The sequence below is a fragment of the Pelophylax lessonae genome (genome assembly GCF_965119305.1).
Source record: "Pelophylax lessonae genome assembly, chromosome: 5".
NCBI lineage: Eukaryota > Metazoa > Chordata > Amphibia > Anura > Ranidae > Pelophylax > Pelophylax lessonae.
The window spans coordinates 136,743,228-136,767,371 of record NC_138772.1 but is presented as its reverse complement, the minus strand read 5'-3'; the positions used below and the strand labels follow the sequence as shown (position 1 = coordinate 136,767,371).

At 37.7% G+C, this 24,144-nt stretch overlaps 4 protein-coding genes across 4 annotated transcripts in view; all 4 read left to right on the top strand.

Moving 5' to 3' along the window:
* The window catches only part of HOXA6 (homeobox A6), a 6,438-nt gene extending 3,842 nt beyond the window's left edge, over positions 1-2,596 (top strand). The window contains exon 3 of the mRNA XM_082258581.1: positions 2,491-2,596. The gene's annotated coding sequence lies outside the window, so the exon portion shown is untranslated. The remainder of the gene's footprint in view (positions 1-2,490) is intronic.
* HOXA3 (homeobox A3) overlaps positions 1-24,144 on the top strand; it is a 52,501-nt gene that overhangs the window by 7,951 nt on the left and 20,406 nt on the right. The window lies entirely within an intron of this gene.
* HOXA5 (homeobox A5) lies at positions 145-3,495 on the top strand. The gene is made up of 2 exons (XM_082258583.1): positions 145-1,039; positions 2,491-3,495. Exons 1-2 carry the CDS (start codon positions 454-456, stop codon positions 2,739-2,741), a joined length of 837 nt encoding a protein of 278 aa, XP_082114709.1. The 5' UTR covers positions 145-453; the 3' UTR covers positions 2,742-3,495.
* Positions 16,249-18,395, top strand: HOXA4 (homeobox A4). The gene is made up of 2 exons (XM_082258579.1): positions 16,249-16,780; positions 17,159-18,395. Exons 1-2 carry the CDS (start codon positions 16,342-16,344, stop codon positions 17,473-17,475), a joined length of 756 nt encoding a protein of 251 aa, XP_082114705.1. The 5' UTR covers positions 16,249-16,341; the 3' UTR covers positions 17,476-18,395.

Genomic DNA, 24,144 nt, shown 5'->3' with positions numbered 1-24,144 from the left:
CATTTGGTATTCACTAATGGAACTGCGAAGGGGGAATGCAATAATTTTTCTGTAATGGGATGTAACCTCAATTCGACCCCGGCCCTGCAGTCCTTAGCTTCTTGCTGAAGAGCCTGCAGTGACCGCGAAACGTCCAGACGGTGGCGTTAGAGTCTGAGCAAAAGCATCCAAGCCCGCCGCGGGAGCGCGCTTGCCAATGCGCGCTCCCTCTCAGCATCCTCCCAGCTCCCCCACTAATACACCAGTTTACCTCTAGAGGTCATCAGGCAGGATTTACGACTGGACAACAAAAGCACGTGATTCCAAGTCGTACCCCATATTTGGGTGCCTACGTAGGAGGGAACCAAGTACATGTCCCAGTCATTTCCATAATTCATCATAAATTGTGCAAGGGTGCTATAGACGCACAAAACGACCAAGAGCCACAAATCAAGCACACATATCAAAAAACAAATGAGCTCTTATTTTGTAAACTCATTTTGCGGTCGCTATCCAAATGGCCCGGACTACCAGTTACATAATTATGGAGATCACAGCTCGGTGAACGAGCAATACAGGGATTCAGCGAGCATGCATTCCAGCAGGTACGGCTACGGCTACAATGGCATGGATCTCAGCGTTGGGCGATCAGCTTCCAACCACTTTAATGCCAATGACAGAGCACGAAATTATCCGTCCAACCCAAGTTCTTCTACAGAGCCAAGGTATAACCAACCTGCAACCTCTTCACACTCTCCTCCACCTGACCCTCTCCCCTGCACTGCCGTGTCCACCCCGCCTGCTGCTGTCAGCGACACTCACCAAGGAGTGAAAAACTCTCTAACTAACTCTAACAGCACCACGTCCAATTCCAGCACCACCAGCAATAGTAACAGCAGCCACATTAACAACAGAGATGGGCTTGGGGCTTCTTCTTCTGGTGCTGAAGATGACACCCCAGCCAGCAGCGACCAGACAACTTCCCAGAACGGACAGAGCCCAGCTTCATCGGTCCAACCCCAGATCTACCCCTGGATGAGAAAACTGCACATAAGTCATGGTAAATAAAAAAAAAAATCTCGACCTTTTATTCCCTGCAATAAGAAGGGAATACCTATAGGATCAAAAGAAAAAAAAAAAAGGGTGGGAGAATCCAACTTCCAGGCGCTATAATGGCTAGAGACAGTTTTATGGCCACAGATTAACCTTTTGAATATGTCTAGAACAGTATGAGGATCTCATTTTTATTGCCACACAATGCAATGTCCAAGGAGTCTCTAAAGTCGTTTGCATATATCTGTCTATGATCTTTTATGGGTTCCTTAGGTGCTAGGCTGGTGGAAAGTTGATACAGAAGTGGAACAGTTTAAATAATGCATGGTTGTATTTAGATGACATTATAGCATGCTGCTTCAACTTCAACTAAAATAAATATACTTGTATGTTTTTATACTTCTGTTTACTCATTATAGTAAAAATCCCAAGCCTGTGATGGCTGCTCTTGGTCCAGCTAATTCTCCTTTTTAATTTGCATGCCTGCATTTAAAATTCATTTTTGCATGCTGCTCTAACTTGCACTAATGTAACTCTATTTTGTATAATTCTGTCTACTTGTTATTCAGTTTTAATAAAATAAAAAAAAAATCAGAAGCCTGTGATGGCTGCTTCTGGTCCAGCTAAATCCCCTTTTCTTGCATTTTAAATACATTCTTGCATGCTGCCCCAACTTGCACTCTATTTTGTATACTTCTGTCTACTTGTTATTCAGTTTTAGAAAAAAAAAATAGAAGCCTGTGATGGCTGCTTCTGGTCCAGCTAAGTCCCATTTTCTTGCATTTTAAATACATTCTTGCATGCTGCTCCAACTTGCACTCTATGTTGTATACTTCTGTCTACATGTGATTCAGTGTTAGGGTAAAAAAATAAAAACAAAAAAACAGAAGCCTATGATGGCTGCTTCTGGTCCAGCTAAATCCCCTTTCTTGCATTTTAAATACATTCTTGCACTCTATTTTGTATACTTCTGTCTACTTGTTATTCAGTTTTAGGAAAAATCAGAAGCCTGTGATGGCTGCTTCTGGTCTTTTCTTGCATTTTAAATACATTGTTGCATGCTGTTTCAACTTGCACAAGTGGAACTTTATTTTTATACTTCTGTCTACTTCAGTTTTAGTAACAATCAGAAACCTATGTGATGACTGCCTCTGCTTCAGTCTTTTTTTATACTTCTGTCTACATGTTATTCAGTTTTAATAAACATCAGAAACCTATGTGATGACTGTCTCTGGTTAAGCCAATCCTTGCTTATTTTAATTTGCATGCTTGCATTTAAAATACATTATTGCATACTGCTTCAATTTGAACCCATATAAGTATAACTTTAATTTTATGTTTCTCTCTGCTTGTTATGCAGTTCTAGTGCAAAAAAAAAAAAAATAAAAAAAATATCAGGAACCTATGTGATGACTGCTTCTGATTCAGCTAATTCTCTGTCTCTTTTTAAATTTGCAGATAACATAGGGGGACCAGAGGGGAAAAGGGCTAGAACAGCTTACACACGCTACCAGACACTGGAGCTGGAAAAGGAATTTCATTTTAATAGATACCTGACACGCCGAAGGAGGATTGAAATAGCCCATGCCCTTTGCCTATCTGAGAGACAAATTAAAATCTGGTTTCAGAACAGAAGGATGAAATGGAAAAAGGATAACAAGCTGAAAAGTATGAGCATGGCCGCAGCAGGAGGGGCTTTTCGTCCTTAGTATATGTCTCTGTTCTATGAAAGTACTGGTCCAGTATTAGAATTGTCACCATAGACTTTCTAGAACTCTTGTGTGTGACTTCTGTGAAGAAATACCCCCGTCCATGTCCCCCTCCCCTCCCTTCCTATCTTAGCCATGAGCCCCTATGCTGGGTGGTTATAGCTACAGATGCTTTATGTATATGTTTTATTTTGAATGGCTATGTCTTGACAATTTTAAATGTTTTAACTTATTTGAGTATGTAAAGCGCTATGTGTTACTTGAAGTAACAGAACACACAGAAAAAAAAAGTGTTTGTTAAAAATGTTCTGTTTTATGTTGCATTCAATTTGCAGAAAACAAAAAACAAAAACATAAAAAAAAAAAAAAAACGCTCTATGTGTTTGTGTAGTGTAACTGTCTGAATGCCTACAAACCGTCTACCTAAATTTCAAGAAACTACCTATCATACCTGTGAATAACTATGTTGTAGAGGTGACTTGTGCAAGCCAATTTATCTTGTGTTAGTAGTGGTGAGTAGTGAAGCGGTGACACAAGCTGTGATCCCAAGCAGTCTGTCCTAGCTGTGCCTTTGTATATTTCATAACTCTGCACGACCTCTTGTAAAGTGGCTGCACTCGCAGCTAAGTGTATGTACTATGTGTTTTTTTTTTGGTCACAAAGTTATATAGTTAAGCTTGGCTGTTTAAACAATTGCTATTTTTTTGTAATTTTTTTTTCATGAAAAAAAATATGACTGGAAAAAAAAATAAACTTTCTACTGAAAAAAAAAAAAATGGACTGTTTCTCTTAAAGTCATAGAGGAAACTCTTTTTTTTGGGGGGGAAGGTTGGAGAACTGATTGATGAGCACTGAGGTGTCTATATGAAAGCCAGGTGATGAGAGGGAAACTTCAAAGTAGCCTTAAAATGCTCTGCTTGTAATAAGAAAATTGTCATGCTAAGGAGTGTATAAATGTAAATTATTTTATGAGATATAGGGTCACACTATTTCGTTGACAGATCCCAGTTTTAGCCAACATACTTTTTAACCTAAAAGAGTGTCTTATAGTAGTTTTTTTTTTTTAGGGTAACTTTCTTATAGTATTTTTTAAAGATATAGGTAACTAGAGAGTAGAGAAGATGATAGAAGATCCCAACAAAACCTTCCAAGAGTTACTTACCTTACCTGTGTAGGGAGGTCTAACTCCACTGAGCCTGTAAGGGAAATGAAAAGAGCATCCCAGCTAACTGCTTACATTCTTGTCTTCCCTAAGTTATATAACAGTAAACTTTATAAGCCCTAGTTCCGGCTATGTGACATTTGGTTGCCAAATGAATAGGGTTTTGTCTATGAATTAGATCGTAAAATCCTCCATAGCGCAGACAGATAGGCTCACTGGCTATAAAATGTCACGTGGTGCTATTAAAGTAAGTTTTATGGTTTTGGGGAGTAGACGTCCAACATTATATACTACATATCATATAATCTCACTAGTGCTGGACATCATTTGGCTCCTAGGAGGACACATAGGGGCTGCAGACCATCACCTATTACACATAGGAGGCCAGCTCTTCAGATCAAAGCACCCCCATCATGGTATGTGATAGCTTACAACTTAAAGGTAAGTTTTAGGTTTATAAATTGGACATGGCTGGTGTTTCTTTTAGATCTCACTGGTTATATGGACACACATTAGGTGTTTTAACAGCCATTAAAACACACCACCACTTAAACTAAGGTCTATGGTGCACCACTTATACTAAGGTCTGATGGGCATGTAATTATCCTTAATTCTCAAGTACTACTACATTCTGAAATAATTAGCCTAGCCCTAGGTCTTTATATTTTCGCCCTTGTATAGCCCAGTAGGTGCCTGGGTTTGTCTATAAAGTCAACAAGTACGAGGGTCTCAAAAGTAGAGCAGGGATTCAATAACTAAGTAGTTTACACTCATGAATTATCTTCTGAGACACTGTCACACAGTTTTGGTGGTGCATATCTTATAATATATACACATTTAGTTCACCCAGGGTCCTTATCTGTCCAAAAACGAAAGTGGCTCAATTCAAAGGGAGTTCTTTCTTCAGTCAGCAGCAGAGATTGCTGAGATACAAAGTGAAATCCTCCTGAAGATGTATGTTATGTTTCTACATTTCTGGACTAGGACAGAGGAGTTTGGATAGGCCCCAGCTGTGTGTTTACTTCACTTACTTTTTTTTGTTCTGTCAATAGTGAGTTCACACTGCCCTGTGATTAGTCAGCAATGAACTTTATGAGCGGATTTAACATTAGACTTCTAGATCCAGTGTTAAAACAGGACTGATGAAAAGTCTGCCTTTATTAAGCAGATCAACCAGGGAAGTGTTTAGGATGCACTTTGAGAGCCAGTTTACTGAAACTACTGTGGTGTCCTTCAAACTTTCTTGTAATTCTTCTTGAACGGATTCACAGGTAAATGAAACGTTTTCAGATCTTATTTATCCATTTTGGAAAATCTGGGTTTTGTAGTAGATAGTTTTCTATCATGTAGGCGAGAATTCAAACAAGTCATAAACTCTTATGGTTGTCACCAGGAACATTTGGTCCCTGCCTGATTTCCTCTGCCTGTTCCTTTCTTCTTTACCTCCAAATTAACATAAAATATGACCTCCCATATAAATGTCAGTAAACCATTGTTTTCTTTTTTCATTTTTAAGCCAAAATTGTTCCAAATGGAGCAATGAGATTGTTGCTTACTGCAAATTTAATAGGGCTGTTTGATATTGTAAGCAACAATGGTAACATTTTACTTTTTACTATCTATCTATCTATCTATCTATCTATCTATCTATCTATCTATCTATCTATCTATCTATCTATCTATCTATCTATCTATCTATCTATTAGGTATGTATTTATCTATTTATCATCGTATGTATGAGTGTATTTATGTATGTATCTATTTATGTATGTATGTATGTATGTATGTATGTATGTATGTATGTGTCTGTCTGTCTGTCTGTCTGTCTGTCTGTCTGTCTGTCTGTCTATCTATCTATCTATCTATCTATCTATCTATCTATCTATCTATCTATCTATCTATCTATCTATCTATCTATCTATCTATCTATCTCTATCTATCTATTAGGTATGTATGAATTTATATATTTATCATCGTATGTATGAGTGTATTTATGTATGTATCTATTTATATATGTATGTATCTGTCTGTCTGTCTGTCTGTCTGTCTGTCTGTCTGTCTGTCTATCTATCTATCTATCTATCTATCTATCTATCTATCTATCTATCTATCTATCTATCTATCTATCTATCTATCTATCTATCTATCTATCTATCATCTTTGTATGTGTGTATTTATGTATGTGTGTATGTATGTATGCATGTATGTATGCATTTAAATATGTATGTATCTGTCTGTTTATCTATCTGTCTATCATTATCTATCGACGTTGTGCATTTGCATGATAAATACACTTCCATAATTACAGATTCTTGGACATTGTGGCACAAGTAACTAATTGTTATAAATCATATTTTCTTTCCTAAAATATTGACTTTCTAAGTGTTAAACTATATTCATATGTGAGACATTTTGTGACATAGTTTCAATTTTTTTTTAGGAAAATGTACAGTGTGTATGTGTGACAACATGCCCGCCACTAATGTATTCTGCAAACAAGTATATAGGAGTTCTTTTTTAGCCACATTATGCATCAAGTTCCTTCTTGAGATTTTTATGTGATGACAAATATTAAATGGTGTGGTCCTATTGTATATTTTCTATTAGTTTTAAGCAGAAGCGGAAGTGTGAAGTATGAACTCGCTATTGTGTGTTAGTAAATACAGTATTCACTGTATGTCCTGCTATGTCTTTGCTGTAAGTTCCGATTTCTCTTATGAAGCTGTTCTGTTAAGTTTGAACTCATTGTGAAGTTGTATTTGCACAGATTTGACTACTCATTTTCAAAATTGTGTTCAGTATAGTCCAAACAGATGGATGCAATAAATAGTTATTTACATGAAGTAAAAATACTGTGTAGCTACTGTGTAAGCATCATGATGCTACCTTAGTTCAGCAAGGTGGCATCCAGTAACTTAATTTGACTTTTTGTCTCAAGGATAATAGTTAAGGTATGTTGTTTGGCTACAGTGTTTAAATGATATCTTTGAGGATACTTTGGTGAATGTGTGTGTTTCTATGTCTGGGTAAAAGAGAAAGGGGAGAGAAACAGAGAGAAGAGAGAGCATAAAAAAAAGTTTAAGTCAAATACCCTCTTTTGGACTTGAAAGAGAGACTTGAAGCTCACACACAAACTTACAAAGTAAAAATTCCATGTGTGTTTTTTTCAACATACCCAATACCTACAGCAATGCATACGACTGACTGATTCCAGGAAAATAAAGCCTACCCAAATTTTAATGTTTTAAGCTGTAGAGATATACATTTTAAGCTATTTTTCCCTTTGAAAATAATATTTACTCAGCGTTGCTGTTCAAACAATTGCAATTCTGTGAAGCAGCCCTCGCTTAGGTGTACGTTTAGTAAACTGAGAAGTTTTCTCTCAGTTCAATTCTCGGCAGTTCTCAGAGAAAAAATATCTCCTCTGGCACCCAGTTTAGAAGGGTGAGAACTTCACTTCTCACAGGGTGATCAGAGGAGAAGTTTTTTCTCTGAGAACTGCCGTGATCTCTGTATAACTGGGTGGACTGCCTGTAATCTCGCGAGATTTTGTGAGATTACAGGCACTGCTAAATTTAAAAAGTGAAACTAAAGTTTAAAAGAACTCGTAATGACATGTTCTGACACATGAAAACATATATATACACACACACACATGCACGGTATATATACATACAGTATATATAAATATATATATACACATACACACACACACACACATATATATATATATATATATATATATATATACACACATACATACAGTACATACATACATACATGCCAATCTGTATGCAATTGCACTGTATGTTGGCAGATTGCATGCAGATTGTACACCAGACCACAGGCTATCGTTTGTGGTGTGTGGGTGTGGGGACAGTGGGAAGAGTGATCAACACAGGGGTTCTGGCTTGTAGGATAGCTGGAGGAATCCTAGTAGTGTGTGGTAATTGCTAGACTGCTCCCCAACCCTTAGAGTGCATCAGATTGTATGTAAGATTTGTATCTGCCTGTGTGTGGTCAGCCAGCTGGATTGGACTGGAGTCTCCCTCTAGTGGTGACCGAAGGCAGTGCAGGCTGTGAAAGTATTGCAACCAATCTAATTACTTAAGCCCCGTACACACGTACCGATCGTCGGCCGAACAATCGGCTGTCTTTTGTCCCCGGGCTGTCATGTCCGCTGAAAAGTGCAAAAGACTGCACACGAATTTTGTCCGCCGACTGCAGAAGTGATGTCATGTGATGGTTAACTTTCCCTGTGTTTTTTCTTTTATGAGCATGCCCAGTCTTGCAAATCTGCTGTCTGTCGGCCGAATTCTGTACTGACTGGCGAACAATCGGCCGTTCTGGTGTCGGCATACAAACATTTTAATGCTTGCACGACAGATTCTGTTCGGCCGAAAGTGCGCTGTCGGCTGTCGGAAGCATCATACTAACAAGCCTACATTTGGCCGATCGGTCGTCTGCCGAATCATTTCTGCGACAATCGGTACGTGTGTACGAGCCTTTAGTAGGAATTTTCTTTATTTCCGTTATCCCCTTATACTGCCCAGTCACGATTCATCACGTCTCGTTTAGCTAGTCGCCGTGGGCGTGGTTGAATCGTGACAGATTGGTTTCCTCCCACACTCCAAAGACATGCTGGTAGGTTAATTGGATCCTGTATAAAAAATTGGCCCTGCTGTGTATGTATGTGAGTGATGCCTCGTACACACGTACCGATCGTCGGCCGTAAATATTCGGCCGACGACCGATCGGCCGATTGTATGCTTGTTAGTATGATGCTTTCGACAGCCGACAGCGCATTTTCGGCCGAACAGAATCTGTCCTGCAGGCATTAAAATTTTTGTTGGCCAACACCAGAACGGCTGATTGTTCGCCAGTCAGTACAGAATTCGGCCGACAAACAGCAGATTAGCAAGACTGGGCATGCTCAGAAAAGAAAAAACACACGGAAAGTTATTCATCACATGACATCACTTCTGCAGTCGGCTGTTGTTGGCCGACAAAATTCATGTGCAGTCTTTTGCAGTTTTCAGCGGACAGGACAGCCCTGGACAAAAGACGGCCGATCGGTACATGTGTACGAGGCATTAGGGACCTTAGATTGTAAGCTCCTTGAGGGCAGGGACTGATGTGAATGTGCAATGTATATGTAAAGCGCTGTGTAAATTGACTGTGCTATATAAGTACCTGAAATAAAAAAAAATATATATATATATATACATACATACATACACACCAGTACATACAGTATATATATATATATATATATATATATATATATATATATACACTCACACAGATATATATGTGATTGTATAGTTAATGTGTTTCTAACCTGCTGTTGATGTATATTTCACTGCAGTAGGGAGAGTTTTTACTTTCACTTTTGGGCACGGGGACATTCACAGCAGAGATCTCCTATTTCTTCCTGCTATCTCCACCTCTGAGCTGGAGAAGTAGGAAGAGGAGATCTTCAAAGAGAAGCAGAGTGATCAGGTGACATCATGTGTTTCTAAACTGGCCGTTTCTATTGCAGTGAATGCAAGCTGTTTGTGTACTGAGATGAGAAGAGAAGACTATGTTCTCCACTACTCTTCTCAGTATTTTAAACCTGCAATGCTCTGAGACAAGCCGTGATCATCCAGATCTCGGCTTATCTCAGTTTACTAAACGTACACCTTAAGGTGAAGACTGTCAGTGCTTAACAAATCACAGCTCCCTCAGTTCACTGCCAGGTTAAGTAAATGCAGAGAAGATAAATCTGCAAACCTTAGTATCACCACCAGAGCTCGCTTCAGACCAAGTTCACTGACAACAGTTGCCTATGCAAGCTTTTTCCCCCTCTTTCTTCCAATAAATGTACTTTTTCAATGCAAGTAGCAAAAAAAAAAAAGAAAACACATAAGAAAAGGCAATCAGCAGTTAAAGTTGCTGCCAGTTGGATCTGCCTTCATGTGTTTGTCTACAGTAGAGTAGCAGTGGTCAAAAAATGGCATGACCATGAAATTTTTTTATTTTTTTAAAACAGATATTTTTTTTTACATTCTTACTTTTAAAGGCAGCTGGCTGTGATGATGGTAGCCCATAAGGGAGGCAAATATTAACATAAAGATGTGTATGTGTATGTGTGTGTGTGTGTGTGTGCTTTGCTGGGTGGTACAACCACAGGTCAAAAAGCTGGAGGTCAAAAGTTTAAGCTTTGCGCTCCTCCAAGCCATCTATCCAGACAAAGTTTGATGTCAATGTTATATAGTGGACATTTCGCTCATAAGCACAAAAGATGAAAAAAGTGTTTTGAGTTTAGACGACCATCATAGACTGGACTCCTGTTGAACTCTGGCGGTTAAATGACCTTAATTACACATGCAAGGGTAGAAAAATGATTCCCTTCAACAACAGTTTGAGCTGCATTTCATTTGAAGTCTATCCACTTGATAGCCTGAAAGAAATGGTTCTAAATGGAGCAGGTAGAATTGAAGTCAACACTCTAAAGCTGTAGTATCAATAATATATATATATATATATATATATATATATATATATATATATATATATATATATATATATATATATATATATATATATATATTTAAAAAAAGAAAAAAAAAAGAAACACCCCCCCCCCAAAAAAAAAAAAAAAAACAGATTACCAAATTATTAAATTGCAGTGTGATATTTTCAAATTCATTCAGATACATTTCATTCCATACAGACTATCAGCACTATAACATTACATTTTCTCGCACAAGAAATCCCATAGAAATGATTAAGGCATTTCTGGGGTGATATATATATATATATATATATATATATATATATATATATATATATATATATATACACACACACACACACACACACACATATACACACCAGTAAATGTGAGACAAAGGAACCTTTTTTTTTAATTATAGATAAATTTTAATTCATATATTTATATTTTAAAAACGCAGATAGAGCCCAGAACCACCATAAGCAAACTATACATTTTTTTTATTATTATAAATGATGTTTCCCATATAAATATCGGTCTGCAAAGATAGAAAATATTTTGATTTGTTTTGAGGTAACCAAATCCGTTTTATTTGCATTATAAGTACATATTACAGTACAAAATAAACACATTCTGCTGAGTTATAATTTTTAGAACCAAAGTTGGCATATTCTATGTGATCTATTCAATTGAGTAAATGGTATACCCACCAATCTGACTTTGTAGCGTTTCCAGCTAGCACGGCTTCATTGATCTTGAATTAAAAGTGACAACTTTTAGTAAATTACATTTTAAATATCTTTTTTTTACATATGTGAGATAAGATAGCCACAGAACACAAACCCTGTGGTAAAGTATGCAAAGACATGGCTTATAACCTAGGAAACCACAACCACAGTTAGCTGATTAAAGAACAAAACAATAAAAAAAACAATATAAATATATATATATATATATATATATATATATATATATATATATCGTTTCTGCTATGCATATGTATTTGTTTGTGGCATATGACGATATTGTTTAGTTTAGCCTTGTTATTTTTTTTCCCCCTCTTATATACCTAACCTCAGTCCCCCTATCAACTTCCTGTACATTCATTAATCACAAATTAAATGCTTCCAGAGCTCTACAACTGGCCTTTCTTTTTTCTTTTTTTTTTTTCTACTGTTTCTTTGTGAATTTAGTATTTTTCGTTGATTTTCTTTACTTTATAAAACGTAGATACAACTTTTATAGGAAGTATACCACAATAATGGAGCAAAAAAACATAAGATTGGTGATATCTTCTAGAGCCCCCCTACCATCAGCCTTTCATTGGGCTGAGGTCACTGGGCTTCCTCAGATTCACAATCAACAAGAGTGATGCATTTCATAACCTCTGTAATGTGTACTTTTCCGTTATTTATTCTTCATTTTCTGTCAGAAGAAGTGACCTGGCAGAAACTCCCTGCTGCCTTAAAGACACTTGCTGGACCTTTTAGAAAAGCTAAGTCCAAGGCCGAGGTGAACCTCAGGTCACTAAGTCTAACAAATATGAAAATGTCGCCTGGTGAACTGCAAGCCTCCTTATTTAACAAAGACTGTCAATGAGGAAGATTAATACGAAACAAAATGCGCACAGTGTCACACTACGGTCACTTCGAACCAAACACTAGGTTGCTGTTAGAGAAAAAAAAATTAAGACAAGAAAGATGTAAAGAACTTCACATTTTGCAAGTGTTTGTTTCTTCACACATATTTGTTAGTGTTTAGAAAAAAAAGAAGCAAAAAAAAAAAAAGAAAAAGAAAATATTTTGTTACTATGTTACTATTTTGTTACTTTTGTTACACTATGATTTTTTTTTTTTTTAATACCACAAGTGTACTAAAACGAATAATAATACTACTGACATCACTATTCATTGTTAAAGTACATTTTTAACAGTTATTGTTCAGCAAAAGAAAAAGTAATTTCTATGGACACATACCAAAAGTGTTTTTTTTTTCTAGAAGAAAACACAAATGGTTTCCACACAGTTGATTTGGTTGTTTATGGCAAAGTGAGATAACCATAAATCTTGCAGCAAAATGTTTAAAACGTCGGTCCTGAGATAACGCGTGGTGGTCTTGGCTCAGTTCTTCATGATAACAAAACCTCAAAGACGAACAGGCTTTTGGAAATGAACACAGTCACTGGCGGGCATTTGCACCTACATAAAAAGAAAAACTTATCTCTGAGGTGTTTTCTGTATGTACTAGAAAAGACCAACCACAAAGCATTTCAGAGGATAGCCACAAGCCATCAGATAGCTGGACTCGCTTTTATTGCTCAGCTGATCAGTGTTTTAATTTAAAAACATGGAACTATGCTGCAACTTTTGAGCTGAAAGACTTCGCTGTAATTATATACATATTAGGAACTAGTTTACTAAATACTTTCCTGTGCAAACTCATAATAAAACATGTATCATATTTAAATATTTACTATCCCTTTGCTCATTGATATATAGAGACACATATACTGAATATATATACATGATTGGTCACAGTATGTTAAACTTGAAACCTATACCTAATCACTAGGGTGTTACTGAGTTGCACTATATTCAATTATATAACACATTTTTTATCTGCATGTCAATAGCCATTAGCCAGTTATTATTCCCTAATACGTATTTGGTAGATGTGATTTCAAAATTAGTCACTGATATGTCTCTGTTGTATCAGACGAAACTTAATTTATTAGCAAAAATATTTTAGGGGAATAAAAAAGTCATTTTTTAACTCATGTTCTTGCAGAAATATTGCCTGTGATTTTTAAAGCAATTCATTACAAACATCATTTATTTCTGCGTTCCTCTATTTCTGTATAGAAACGGTGCACACCATATAAACTGCGATTTTTAGGAATCTTCTTGGCGCTTACCATTCATCTAGTACAGCATGCAAATGAATGAAAATTCGCCATCTGCTCTGTTTATGCTTCATATAACAAGGTAAATGCCTCCTTTTGTGCTCTCTAGATGCCCAAATACGCTAAATATAGCTCTGGCATTAGGTTTATATTTTGCCAGTGTGTCTATTTATACACCTAGGTAGTAGAATTGCAAAATGGGTATTTGTGGTAAATTTAATGGGTCATTGTGTGCTCTGCATTGCTCACCAAAAACAGCCTATGCACATGACATCACTCAGCCAGTAATATAGTTAACTGGTTTGCAAGTCTGATCTATATCTATCTATCTATCTATCTATCTATCTATCTATCTATCTATCTATCTATCTATCTATCTATCTATCTATCTATCTATCTATCTATCTATCTATCTATCTATCTATCTATATCTATATCTATATTTATATTGCAGTTAATATTCTGGCATCAACTATTTATTTATTTATAAATATATATATATATATATATATATATATATATATATATATATATATATATGTGTATATACATACACACACACACACACACATATATATATATATATATATATATATATATATATATATATATATATATATATACATATATATATATATATATATATATATATATATATATATATTCAATGCAGCTAGACAATATTGCAGTTAGAATCCCAGCATCCACTGAGTGCATAGGGGGTAACTACAGATTGTTCCACAGATGTTTTAAACACTACAATACGTGGGGTCTCCATATATACAGCATATACAGCCTCATAGTAGGTCTGGTCTGCCTTTGTCTTTTAGCAACATGTGGAATTTATCTGCCAGATTTTGCTTCTTTTGACCAGTAACCCCCCTTCCCTCCAGCCCTAAAAGAATCAGATAACTTATTCTGTACTTTATTACAGGGTCAGGCCAGGCTGTATTGTTATCTTACAGTCTGGGCGCTCAGAGGCTTTTTTTTTTTTTAGATTAGACAATTGCCATCATACATGCACAGCATATATAGTTCTTTGAGAGGCTGTTTACCTGACTTAGGTGATGCCAATATTAATATTTACATAAGCGATATAGTCATTGATTCTCTTAAGTCAGCTGGTGCTTTCTCAATAGAGTGCAAGCTGCTAGAGGTGTGTATGCAAGCTTGATGTCTTCACACACCAAGTCCTACCTACACCCCTTTATGAAGGAAACACAGCTGCTCTAGCTAAACTGCACTATATACCACAAGGGGATTGCCTTCCCTATGCCTGCTGATTTATATAGGTTAGTATGAAGTGCTGTGATTGCCTGTGGGTCGATAGAGAATCATTATATAGGGTGAAGCTCTCATGTTTGCAGTGCGGTGATACCTTCTATAGGGTGTAACTCCCATGTTTGCAGTGTTGTGGCTCCTAAAGGGTGCAGCTCCCATGTTTGCAGTGTGGTGACTCCTATAGGGTGCAGCTCCCATGTTTGCAGTGTGGTGATCCCTTCTATAGTGTACAGCTCTCATGTTTGCAGTGTGGTGATACCTTCTATAGTGTGCAGCTTTCATGTTTGCAGTGTGGTGATCCCTTCTACAGTGTGCAGCTCCCATGTTTGCAGAGTTGTGATCCCTTCTACAGTGTGCAGCTCCCATGTTTGCAGAGTTGTGACTCCTATGGGGTGCATCTCTCATGATTGCGGTGTTGTGACTCCTTTGGGGTTCATCTCTCATGTTTCCAGTGTTGTGACTCCTATGGGGTTCATCTCTCATGTTTCCAGCGTTGTGACTTCTATAGAGTGAAGCTCTCAGGTTTGCAGTGCGGTGATTCCTATAGGGTGCATCTCTCATGTTTCCAGTGTTGTGACTCCTATGGGGTGCATCTCTTATGTTTGCAGTGTTGTGACTCCTATAGAGTGAAGCTCTCATGTTGCAGTGTGGTGACTCCTATGGGGTGCATCTCTCATGTTTGCAGTTTTGTGACTCCTATAGAGTGAAGCTCTCAGGTTTGCAGTGAAGTGATTCATATAGGGTGCATCTCTCATGTTTGCAGTGCGGTGATACCTATAGGGTGCAGCTCTCATGTTGCAGTGTGGTGACTCCTATGGGGTGTATCTCTCATGTTTGCAGTGCGGTGATTCCTATAGGGTGCAGCTCTCATGTTGCAGTGTGGTGACTCCTATGGGGTGCATCTCTCATGTTTGCAGTGCGGTGATACCTATAGGGTGCAGCTCTCATGTTGCAGTGCGGTGATTCCTATAGGGTGCAGCTCTCATGTTGCAGTGTGGTGATTCCTATAGGGTGCAGTTCTCATGTTGCAGTGTGGTGACTCCTATGGGGTGTATCTCTCATGTTTGCAGTATGGTTAACCCTCCTACAGGGTGCAGCTCCTATGTGTGCAGTGTGGAAGTCCTACTTCTAATTTACAATAAACTGCACTACCTGGCCATTTTCCATTTGGCTGACCACATGATATCCTCCTATAGGAAAGATCTATACATTAGCTGTCATGTTAGGCTAGCAGGCACTTTGGTGTGATAAGCAGAGCACATATTAGCAGTCTAGACGGCAGGCTTTCAGTTATGTAGCAGGATTACAGATGATTGAAGTACATACTACATATAGGATTACATACAGTATTACATTGCAGAGAGGCTTCCTCCAGTTGAGTGGCATAGTCCTACGTGTGAGGGGCACAGCTGATGAGTCAGAGACGAGCTTTACTGATCTCAGTCTGTCCTGCTTATTACTAAAGGATCTAGTTCAGAGCACTATGTATAGTATTGATCCTCTGTATATCTGGCAGCGATTATAAGTCTGATGATCTTACAGCAGCTCCAGTTAAGTATATAAGGCTTGACTAGCAAAGCATTTATCATCCTTGTGTTTCCTTATCCGGGGTCCAGGGGAGGGCTGGGATTGGCCCGGTCGGTCACGTGGCCTGCTAACTTTGCACACTTGACAGGCAGTAGGAGGGTTTAGAGGAGAAGAGAAAAACGACAACGCGAGAAAAATTAGTATTTTTTTGTTGCACTTCCACAAATTAATGGCCATGAGTTCGTTTTTGATAAACTCCAACTACATCGAGCCCAAATTCCCACCCTGCGAGGAGTATGCCCAAAATAACTACTTGCACAACCAGTCTCCTGAATACTACGAGCGGCCGAGGGAACCCGGCTTCGAGGCTCCTCCAGAGGCTCTTTACCAAGGTCCAGCTCCCTACCAAGAAGCCACCTATGGATACAGCCACCTTACCCCAAGCCATGATGCCGGGGTCACCCAGGATGGGCTCCCTGGGAAAGGACATGGTCAGTCCCAGCCACTTCTCCAAAGCCACGTCCTCAGACAACCACCCCAGCACTGTGAGCCTATAGGAGTGTCCAATGACAGCATCCATACTGAGAAAAATGCTGTTGTTTCTGCTGGCCTCAAATGCAAAGAGCCCGTGGTCTATCCTTGGATGAAGAAAATCCATTGCAACACAGGTAAGATCAGTAGCTTTGCAGCTTGAGGTCAATTGGGTTGCCTGCTGGCCAAGGAAAAAGGGAAAGGCTATCCTTTTAGTAGCTGTGGCTCCTCACTGGAGGATTTATTGGAGTCAGTCTGTTTAGAAAGTAATTACAGATCCCATAAATGTAATTGTCCTGCTATTGACTCTGGGCCATACGCCATTGATGCTTCCCTCCCCCCCCCCTCCAGTTCCCCATCACCATATTTTATGGCATTCCCTTGTTTGGTGCATTGTCAGAAACTTTTTTTATTTTTTAAAAATTTTCTATCTAATCTGAACAATGGTGCCAAGTCATTATCTAATGGTTATATTCCCATTGCTTTTTTTTCTCTCTCTCTCTCTGTGTGCTCAGTTAATCCAAATTACACTGGAGGGGAACCCAAAAGGTCTCGAACTGCCTACACCAGACAACAAGTATTAGAGCTGGAAAAGGAGTTCCACTTTAACCGTTACCTGACCAGACGCCGGAGAATAGAGATAGCACACACTTTATGCCTATCCGAACGTCAGGTCAAGATCTGGTTCCAGAACAGGAGGATGAAGTGGAAGAAAGACCACAAACTGCCCAACACTAAGATGCGCTCAGCAAACTCATCAGCCCCCAGCCAGCAGTCAAAAGTACAGGGTCATCATCAGCACACAGATGGGTCAACAACCCCATTACTATAAAGTCCTTACTTGTGCTGCTCCAGTGGCTGGTGGTAATCATTTTGGACCAAATGACTTTGGGGAGAAAAAGAAATAAATATAGCAAACCTACTTATTCTTGCTGGATATAAAAAGTCCTTGACCAAGCCAGGACAGTGTATATACATCATCAAGGATTCCTATGGAGACTTTTTTTTTTGTTGTTCTATTTAAGTATTTGACTGTATACTTATAAAATAGCTATGGGGTATATGTGTATATGAATATTTGCATAGTTCAGTGTCTACATATGTAGCAAACTATTTTATATACAAAATACAAATGCCACAGATACATTTATGGGGTAGTATGTGGTATAAAGGTATGGACCATCCATTGTATTATTACACATATACATGTAGCTTGTGGGTATTTAAGAAAGCCAAACGTTTTTAAATATTTTATTTAATGGCCTCCAAAGATTGAGGAAATAAATCTAGCAGGGTTTGTAAATACTTGCAGATAAATAACATTTCTGTAGGCACAAAAAAACAAAAGACTGTGTTCCTGCTTAGATCGTTGCTTGTGACCTGTGTGTGTTTGACACTTTCGTTGTTGTTAGCATTACTCTAGAAGGCCTTTGATCGCCTTGAAGGAGAGGAGAGGGTGTAGATACAGTATAAGTACTATATATATTGTGGATTGTTGTCCTGTATTGTTGTGGTGCTAACCTCGAGGATTCTTCTGTGAAAATTAAAGTTTTCAAAAACACCAACCGTTTCCTAAACGTACTTGCTGCGATACAGCTATGTGCAACTGCACATATTCCCACAGTAAATACAGTGGTTTATATGAACATAAATACAAGTTTAATGGCAGTTTTAGGTGTGTAACTGTGCTAAAGAGACCATATAGTAAGATTTATTGCCACCAAACTATGATCCTTCCAGGATGTTGGTTAAAGGATGGAATACAGCCATACATGCTGCCTTAAAAAAAAAAAAAAAAACATATGAATCTCTGTACGTTTTGTATTTATATGCAGCCATGTATGTGTGTGAATGCGTGTGTTCGAAGGTGTGTGCAATATATATATATATATATAGATAGATAGATAGATAGATAGATAGATAGATAGATAGATAGATAGAGATCTCTCTCTCTCTCTCTCTCTATATATATATATATATATGTATATATATATATAAAAATATATATAAATATATATATATATATATATATATATATATAAATAAATAAATATCTATCTATATATATATATATATATATATATATATATATATATATATATATATATATATATATATATATATTTACCAATGACTGGTTTCCAGGGCCTAAATTATATTAAGGCAATAATAATTTGGAAAGCCTCGCAAAACGCTTCCATGCCTAATGTGCTTTATGTGCTTTATGTTTCTCCAACTCCAACTCCTTTCACTTTCATGGTAAGAACTAAGTTACTGTTACTCTTTACACTTACTATCATATACATTTATAACATAGTATAAACGTATAGAGTACGTTTAATTTCAGACACTAAAATACAGTATTGCTGTGCCATATCAACTACCAGATACTGATAATGACGCCTTTGTATCTTCCCAGACATGCTGAAGGATTTGATGTGGGAAAGTAAAACCCAGGATATGATAGTCATTCTAAAAATGGAAGTATTTCTGCAGGGTCCCCCTGTCAGACGTTTACACATATTTCTTCATAACACTGAGGCTGGGTGAAAAAAAAAGAACTGGGCCATCCACTGTGTTTTTTTTTTTGCATAAGGTATGTATGGATTTATTTATGTACACCCCTGTTGATATGTAATTTCACTATGCATTGTAATCATGAAGCACCTAAGAAATACAAAAGTATGCAATATATATATATATATATATATATATATATATATATATATATATATATATATATATATATATATATATATATATATATATTCTTAGGCATTTTCTTTAGCTTTTTGTTGTTTGAATTTGCCCTGTCACATTGTCTGCCATTTGCTAAGGCAACCAGAGTTCATGCAGAGGACACGGATTCTGTCTCTTTTTTTTTTTTTTTTTTTTTGTGAGAGGCAGAGATGCAAGCTGACCTCAAACCCTTGACCTTTAGTACTGAATTCCCTGTAAAATGAGCCACCCCTGGTTCTGTAAATCTGGATGCTGCTGTTATAATTATTATTTTAATATATATATATATATATATATATATATATATATATATATATATATATATATATATATATATATATATTTGGGATTATATATTTCAGGGGAAATGACATGCACTTTGTTTGATCAGTGCTTTTCAGAAATGTAATGAGCCATCATTGAAGCAATGCTTGTATCTCTCTGATCACTGGTTGCTTTGTGCTGCATCTGAAATGCTAGCAGAATTGAATTCTTAGACTGTCCTCATAGTAATTCTAAAATTGTTTGTCGATTACAGTTGAAATTAAAGATGTTTTATTTGTTTTGTGCTTAGAAATTGGATACACCAGAAAGGACAGAGATAGCAGATAGCTCTAGGGGAGAGTTTTATTGCTCTGGCTGTGTGATTGGTTTTCTTTTAGCTGAATGGCACAAAATGGGACACGGGTTCACTGGGTATTATTAATGTGGCAGGATGAAAGGTGGAGAATTCTCTTCATACAATGGAGCTTTGCAGCCAGGAGCTCTTTTCTAATGTATGCAGAAGCACCATTTATAACAGGGAATATTTTACCCCAGATGTTCAAGTAGATTTCATTATATTTTATGCTGGGGCCATAGTTTGCACATGTTATTGGCAACACAATATACAGAAATTTGGTTAGATGTTAAATATGTCTCCCCTCCTCCTTTTTAATATCTCTGTTTCTCTACAAACCCTTCTGTCTTCCCCACCCTTGCTCCCTTTCCTCTCTTCCTTTCTTTTAGGTATTGGATTGCTAAAGGAGTAAATATTACATTGCCTGTGTTTAGACACTTATATCATGCATACAAGAAAGTGGAACATGTACCTTGCTAAATATGGGCTTACCAAGTATACATAAATTGGATACTGTTTGCTCTAAGTTCTGTTTTTCTAATGAACCTAAACTGAATTAGCTATTATAAAAATACTTCTTTGGTATAAAAAAAAAAAACCCTTCTATCTTTCTCTCATCCTCCCTTAGTATTGTTTACATTTCTCTTTTGTACACATATTCCTCCATTGTTCTTTTGCCTTATCTGTTATTTTTAATGTGCTACCTCTATCCTTCTCTCCTCCTCTTTCTTTTTATATTATGCTCAATCTGACCTCTCTCTTTCTTTCCCTTTCTCTCTCTCCCCTTGTTGCTTCCCTCTTTCTCTTTATCATTCCTATTACTTTTGTAGCATGTCTTCTCTTATGGTCACCAGTTATTCCTTAGACCCTACTTTCTTTCTAATGTTCACTTTACATACAGAGTGTATCCTATCCATATTTTCTAAACACTGTGGGGTTGATTTACTAAAACTGGAGAGGGCAAAATCTGGTGCAGCTCTGCATAGAAACCAATCAGCTTCCAGGTTTTCTTTGTCAAAGCTGTAACTGAACAAGCTGAAGTTAGAAGCTGATTGGCTACCATGCACAGCAGCACCACATATTGCACTCTCCAGTTTTAGTAAATCAACCCCTTTTTTTTAAAATAATAAAAATATTGATACTACTACTACTACTATTGCTGCTACTGCTACTACTACTACTACTACTACTACTACTACTACTACTACTACTACTACTACTACTACTACTAATAATAATAATTATTATTATTATTATTATTATTATTAGGCCTCATGCACATTGGACATTTTTACAGCTGCTGTTTTTGGAGTCAGACGTTTTTTTTTTCTGCAGCCAGTAAACTCCCCAGCATGTTATCCTATGTGTCCATGCACACTTAGTGCCGGGTCACACTTGTGCGATGCGGGAAGGCTGCGAATTCGCAGCCTGTTCCCGCATCGCAAACGCACATCTGGCAGTTCACACTGCCATATGCGATACGCAGGGGGTGTCAATGAAATGTTAACGACACCCCCAGTTTGATCGCATATCGCAGTGCGATCTGACAGTTCGCACAGGATCGGATCGCACAAGTGTGAACCACTGTGCGATCCGATCCTGATGCGGCTGAAAAAAAGGGTCATGTGCGACTTTTGTGCGGGTGCAGTGCGAATTTAGCCATACAAAGTGTATGGCTGAATTCGCACTGCACATCCGATTGTATGTAATGAAGGAGCAGTGCGCTCCGATATTACATGCGATCGCCGCACACGCTATAGTGTGAACCGGCACTTAGGCTGTTTTTAGCAGTTTTTGACAGGGGCGTTTTCTGGCTGGATCCCCCCCCCCCCCCCCAGAACTAGTGGGTTTTAGGAAGCCTTTTTTCAGCTGTAAAAACGCTCTAACTCTGATAAAAGCTTAAAAATGCTGAAAAATGTGGCTCTTCTGCACTTATCAACGTTTTTGACCCATAGGCTTTTGTGGGAGTATAATTTAGCAAAAAAAAAAAAGCCAAAAAAACACTTCAGCTGAAAAAAGCTAAAAATGCTGAAAAATGCTTACTGCAAGGAGGCTGAAAAACTCCTTCTATAGCTACAGCTTTCTACTGACGTTTTGATAACCTCCAGTGTGCATGAGGCCTAATTATTATTCTCTCTTTCCTATCTCTTTATCTTTCTTATTATATTTACTTTTATCATTCTTGTGTATTACCTCAATTCCTTTCTCTTTTTGTTCTCTCTCTCCCTTTCAAAATCTTTGTTATTATTATTTTTATCTATATTTTCAACATCCCACTCCTATTGCCTTTTCTCTCTCCTCTCATCCCATCTGTTTCTCTCTCTCTAGTCTACCTCACCCCCCCCCCCCCCACCTTTTATACCCTCTCTGGTTCCCTGTGAGTATTGAAGAAAACAGTGGGGCAGAGTTTTAGGCTCTGAAGGTAGAACATAAACTATTAATTTGTCCCCGCCCCTGCCTCTCCACATAGATCCTTTCATAACTAGATCACTTGAAAACAAGTATGTAAATATTGCCAGAAATGCGCCCCACACAGTTTAAAGCACACAAAACCATTCTTCCTCTCACATTACACTATCACATGTAGCTTTTTCTGCATGGAAGCCTGTGCTCTATATTACTGGCAATCAACAGCTCTGATTCACATACCCAGCTAATCAGTCAACTTCATGAGAGAGTATGTTATTATACACATCTGGAAGATTTGAAATGGTTTCAAAATCCCAGGAAGAATTTATATCTACAGTGTTGCCTAATATCACTGGTGTGGAGGCTTGCAGGCCTCAATGGTGAATTGTATGTGTTTTGCCTCTTGTCTGCCTGTCTAAGGGGACAATATTCAAGGTGAAGAGATTCCATTGAGGTGAGTATTTTATGCCAGTTGGGGAAAGATGATTCTTCAAACACTTCAAATGATCAGTTTTATTTGCCTATATAAATTTGATTTAAAAAGCAAGATCACTGGGGTAAGGTAAGCTCCAAGAACACATGGGCTTAAAAAACTGTAAGTGAACACTATAGGCTATGTGGGTCTCTTAGTGAGACACCAGCGGGTAATGCCCAGCATCTCCATCCCTGTATCAGAAAAACTGTGAGTTAATCTTCTCAAAAAACTGTAAGTTTCCTTGGCAGAAAAAAAAACAAAAAATGCTCATACATCGCGTTTATTTGTAGATAGTTTAGGCGAGTTTAGGAGAGTTTTGCATTTTTTATGCCAGAAAGCTCGTAACAGGAACGCAAACCAGAAGGGTTTTTTTTCCTGCCTCTAAATGAGCTTAATATATGCCTGAAATCATCCTGTGTGTGTGGGCACCTAGGATAACATTGAGCTGCTTCTACGATCAAAACTCCTGTAGAAGCAGCGATTTTTAAGTCAGTGTTACGCACACCGGAAGCTTTTGAATCATCGTCCGAGAAAATTTGTATGGTAAGTAACCTCTCCCATTTGCGAATATAATTGAGAGTTCCTAGCAACCAAACAAAAACGAACGGAGAGTCGTCCGATTTTTGGATCGTGTGTACTGGGCATTAGCCCAGTACAAACAAAAACGATCAGAGAGTCATCCGATTTTCGGATCATGTGTACTGGGCATTAGCCCAGTACACACGATCTGAAAATCAGACGACTCTCCGTTCGTTTTTGTTTGGTTGCTAGGAACTCTCAATTATATTCGCAAATGGGAGAGGTTACTTACCATACAAATTTTCTCGGACGATGATTCAAAAGCTTCCGGTATGCGTAACCACGCTGTAGCGTGTGAGGGGAAATGTTGTCTACTGCTCATGCGCTGTCTACTGCTCACCATTTTTTTCGGACAAACAACATATTGATAATACGATTATCGTACGATGTGTTATAATACGATCAAAATTTTTATGCTTGCACGACCGGGAAATATCGGGCGAACTGTCGTGATCGCCTCTCGTAAGCTGTGTACTAACGATCAGATTATCGTCCGATCTTTTCACAAGCGTTATTTTTCGTCCGATTTTCGGATCGTGTGTACGGGCCATAAGGATGGCCATAGATTGTAAAATTTTCTTGTACAATTTACCAAAACCATATAATATGAGATCAAACCTAAACACTTTCAATTGGTATGCAAACAGACAGGCCCATGCATTACATAGTTGAATGTAAAT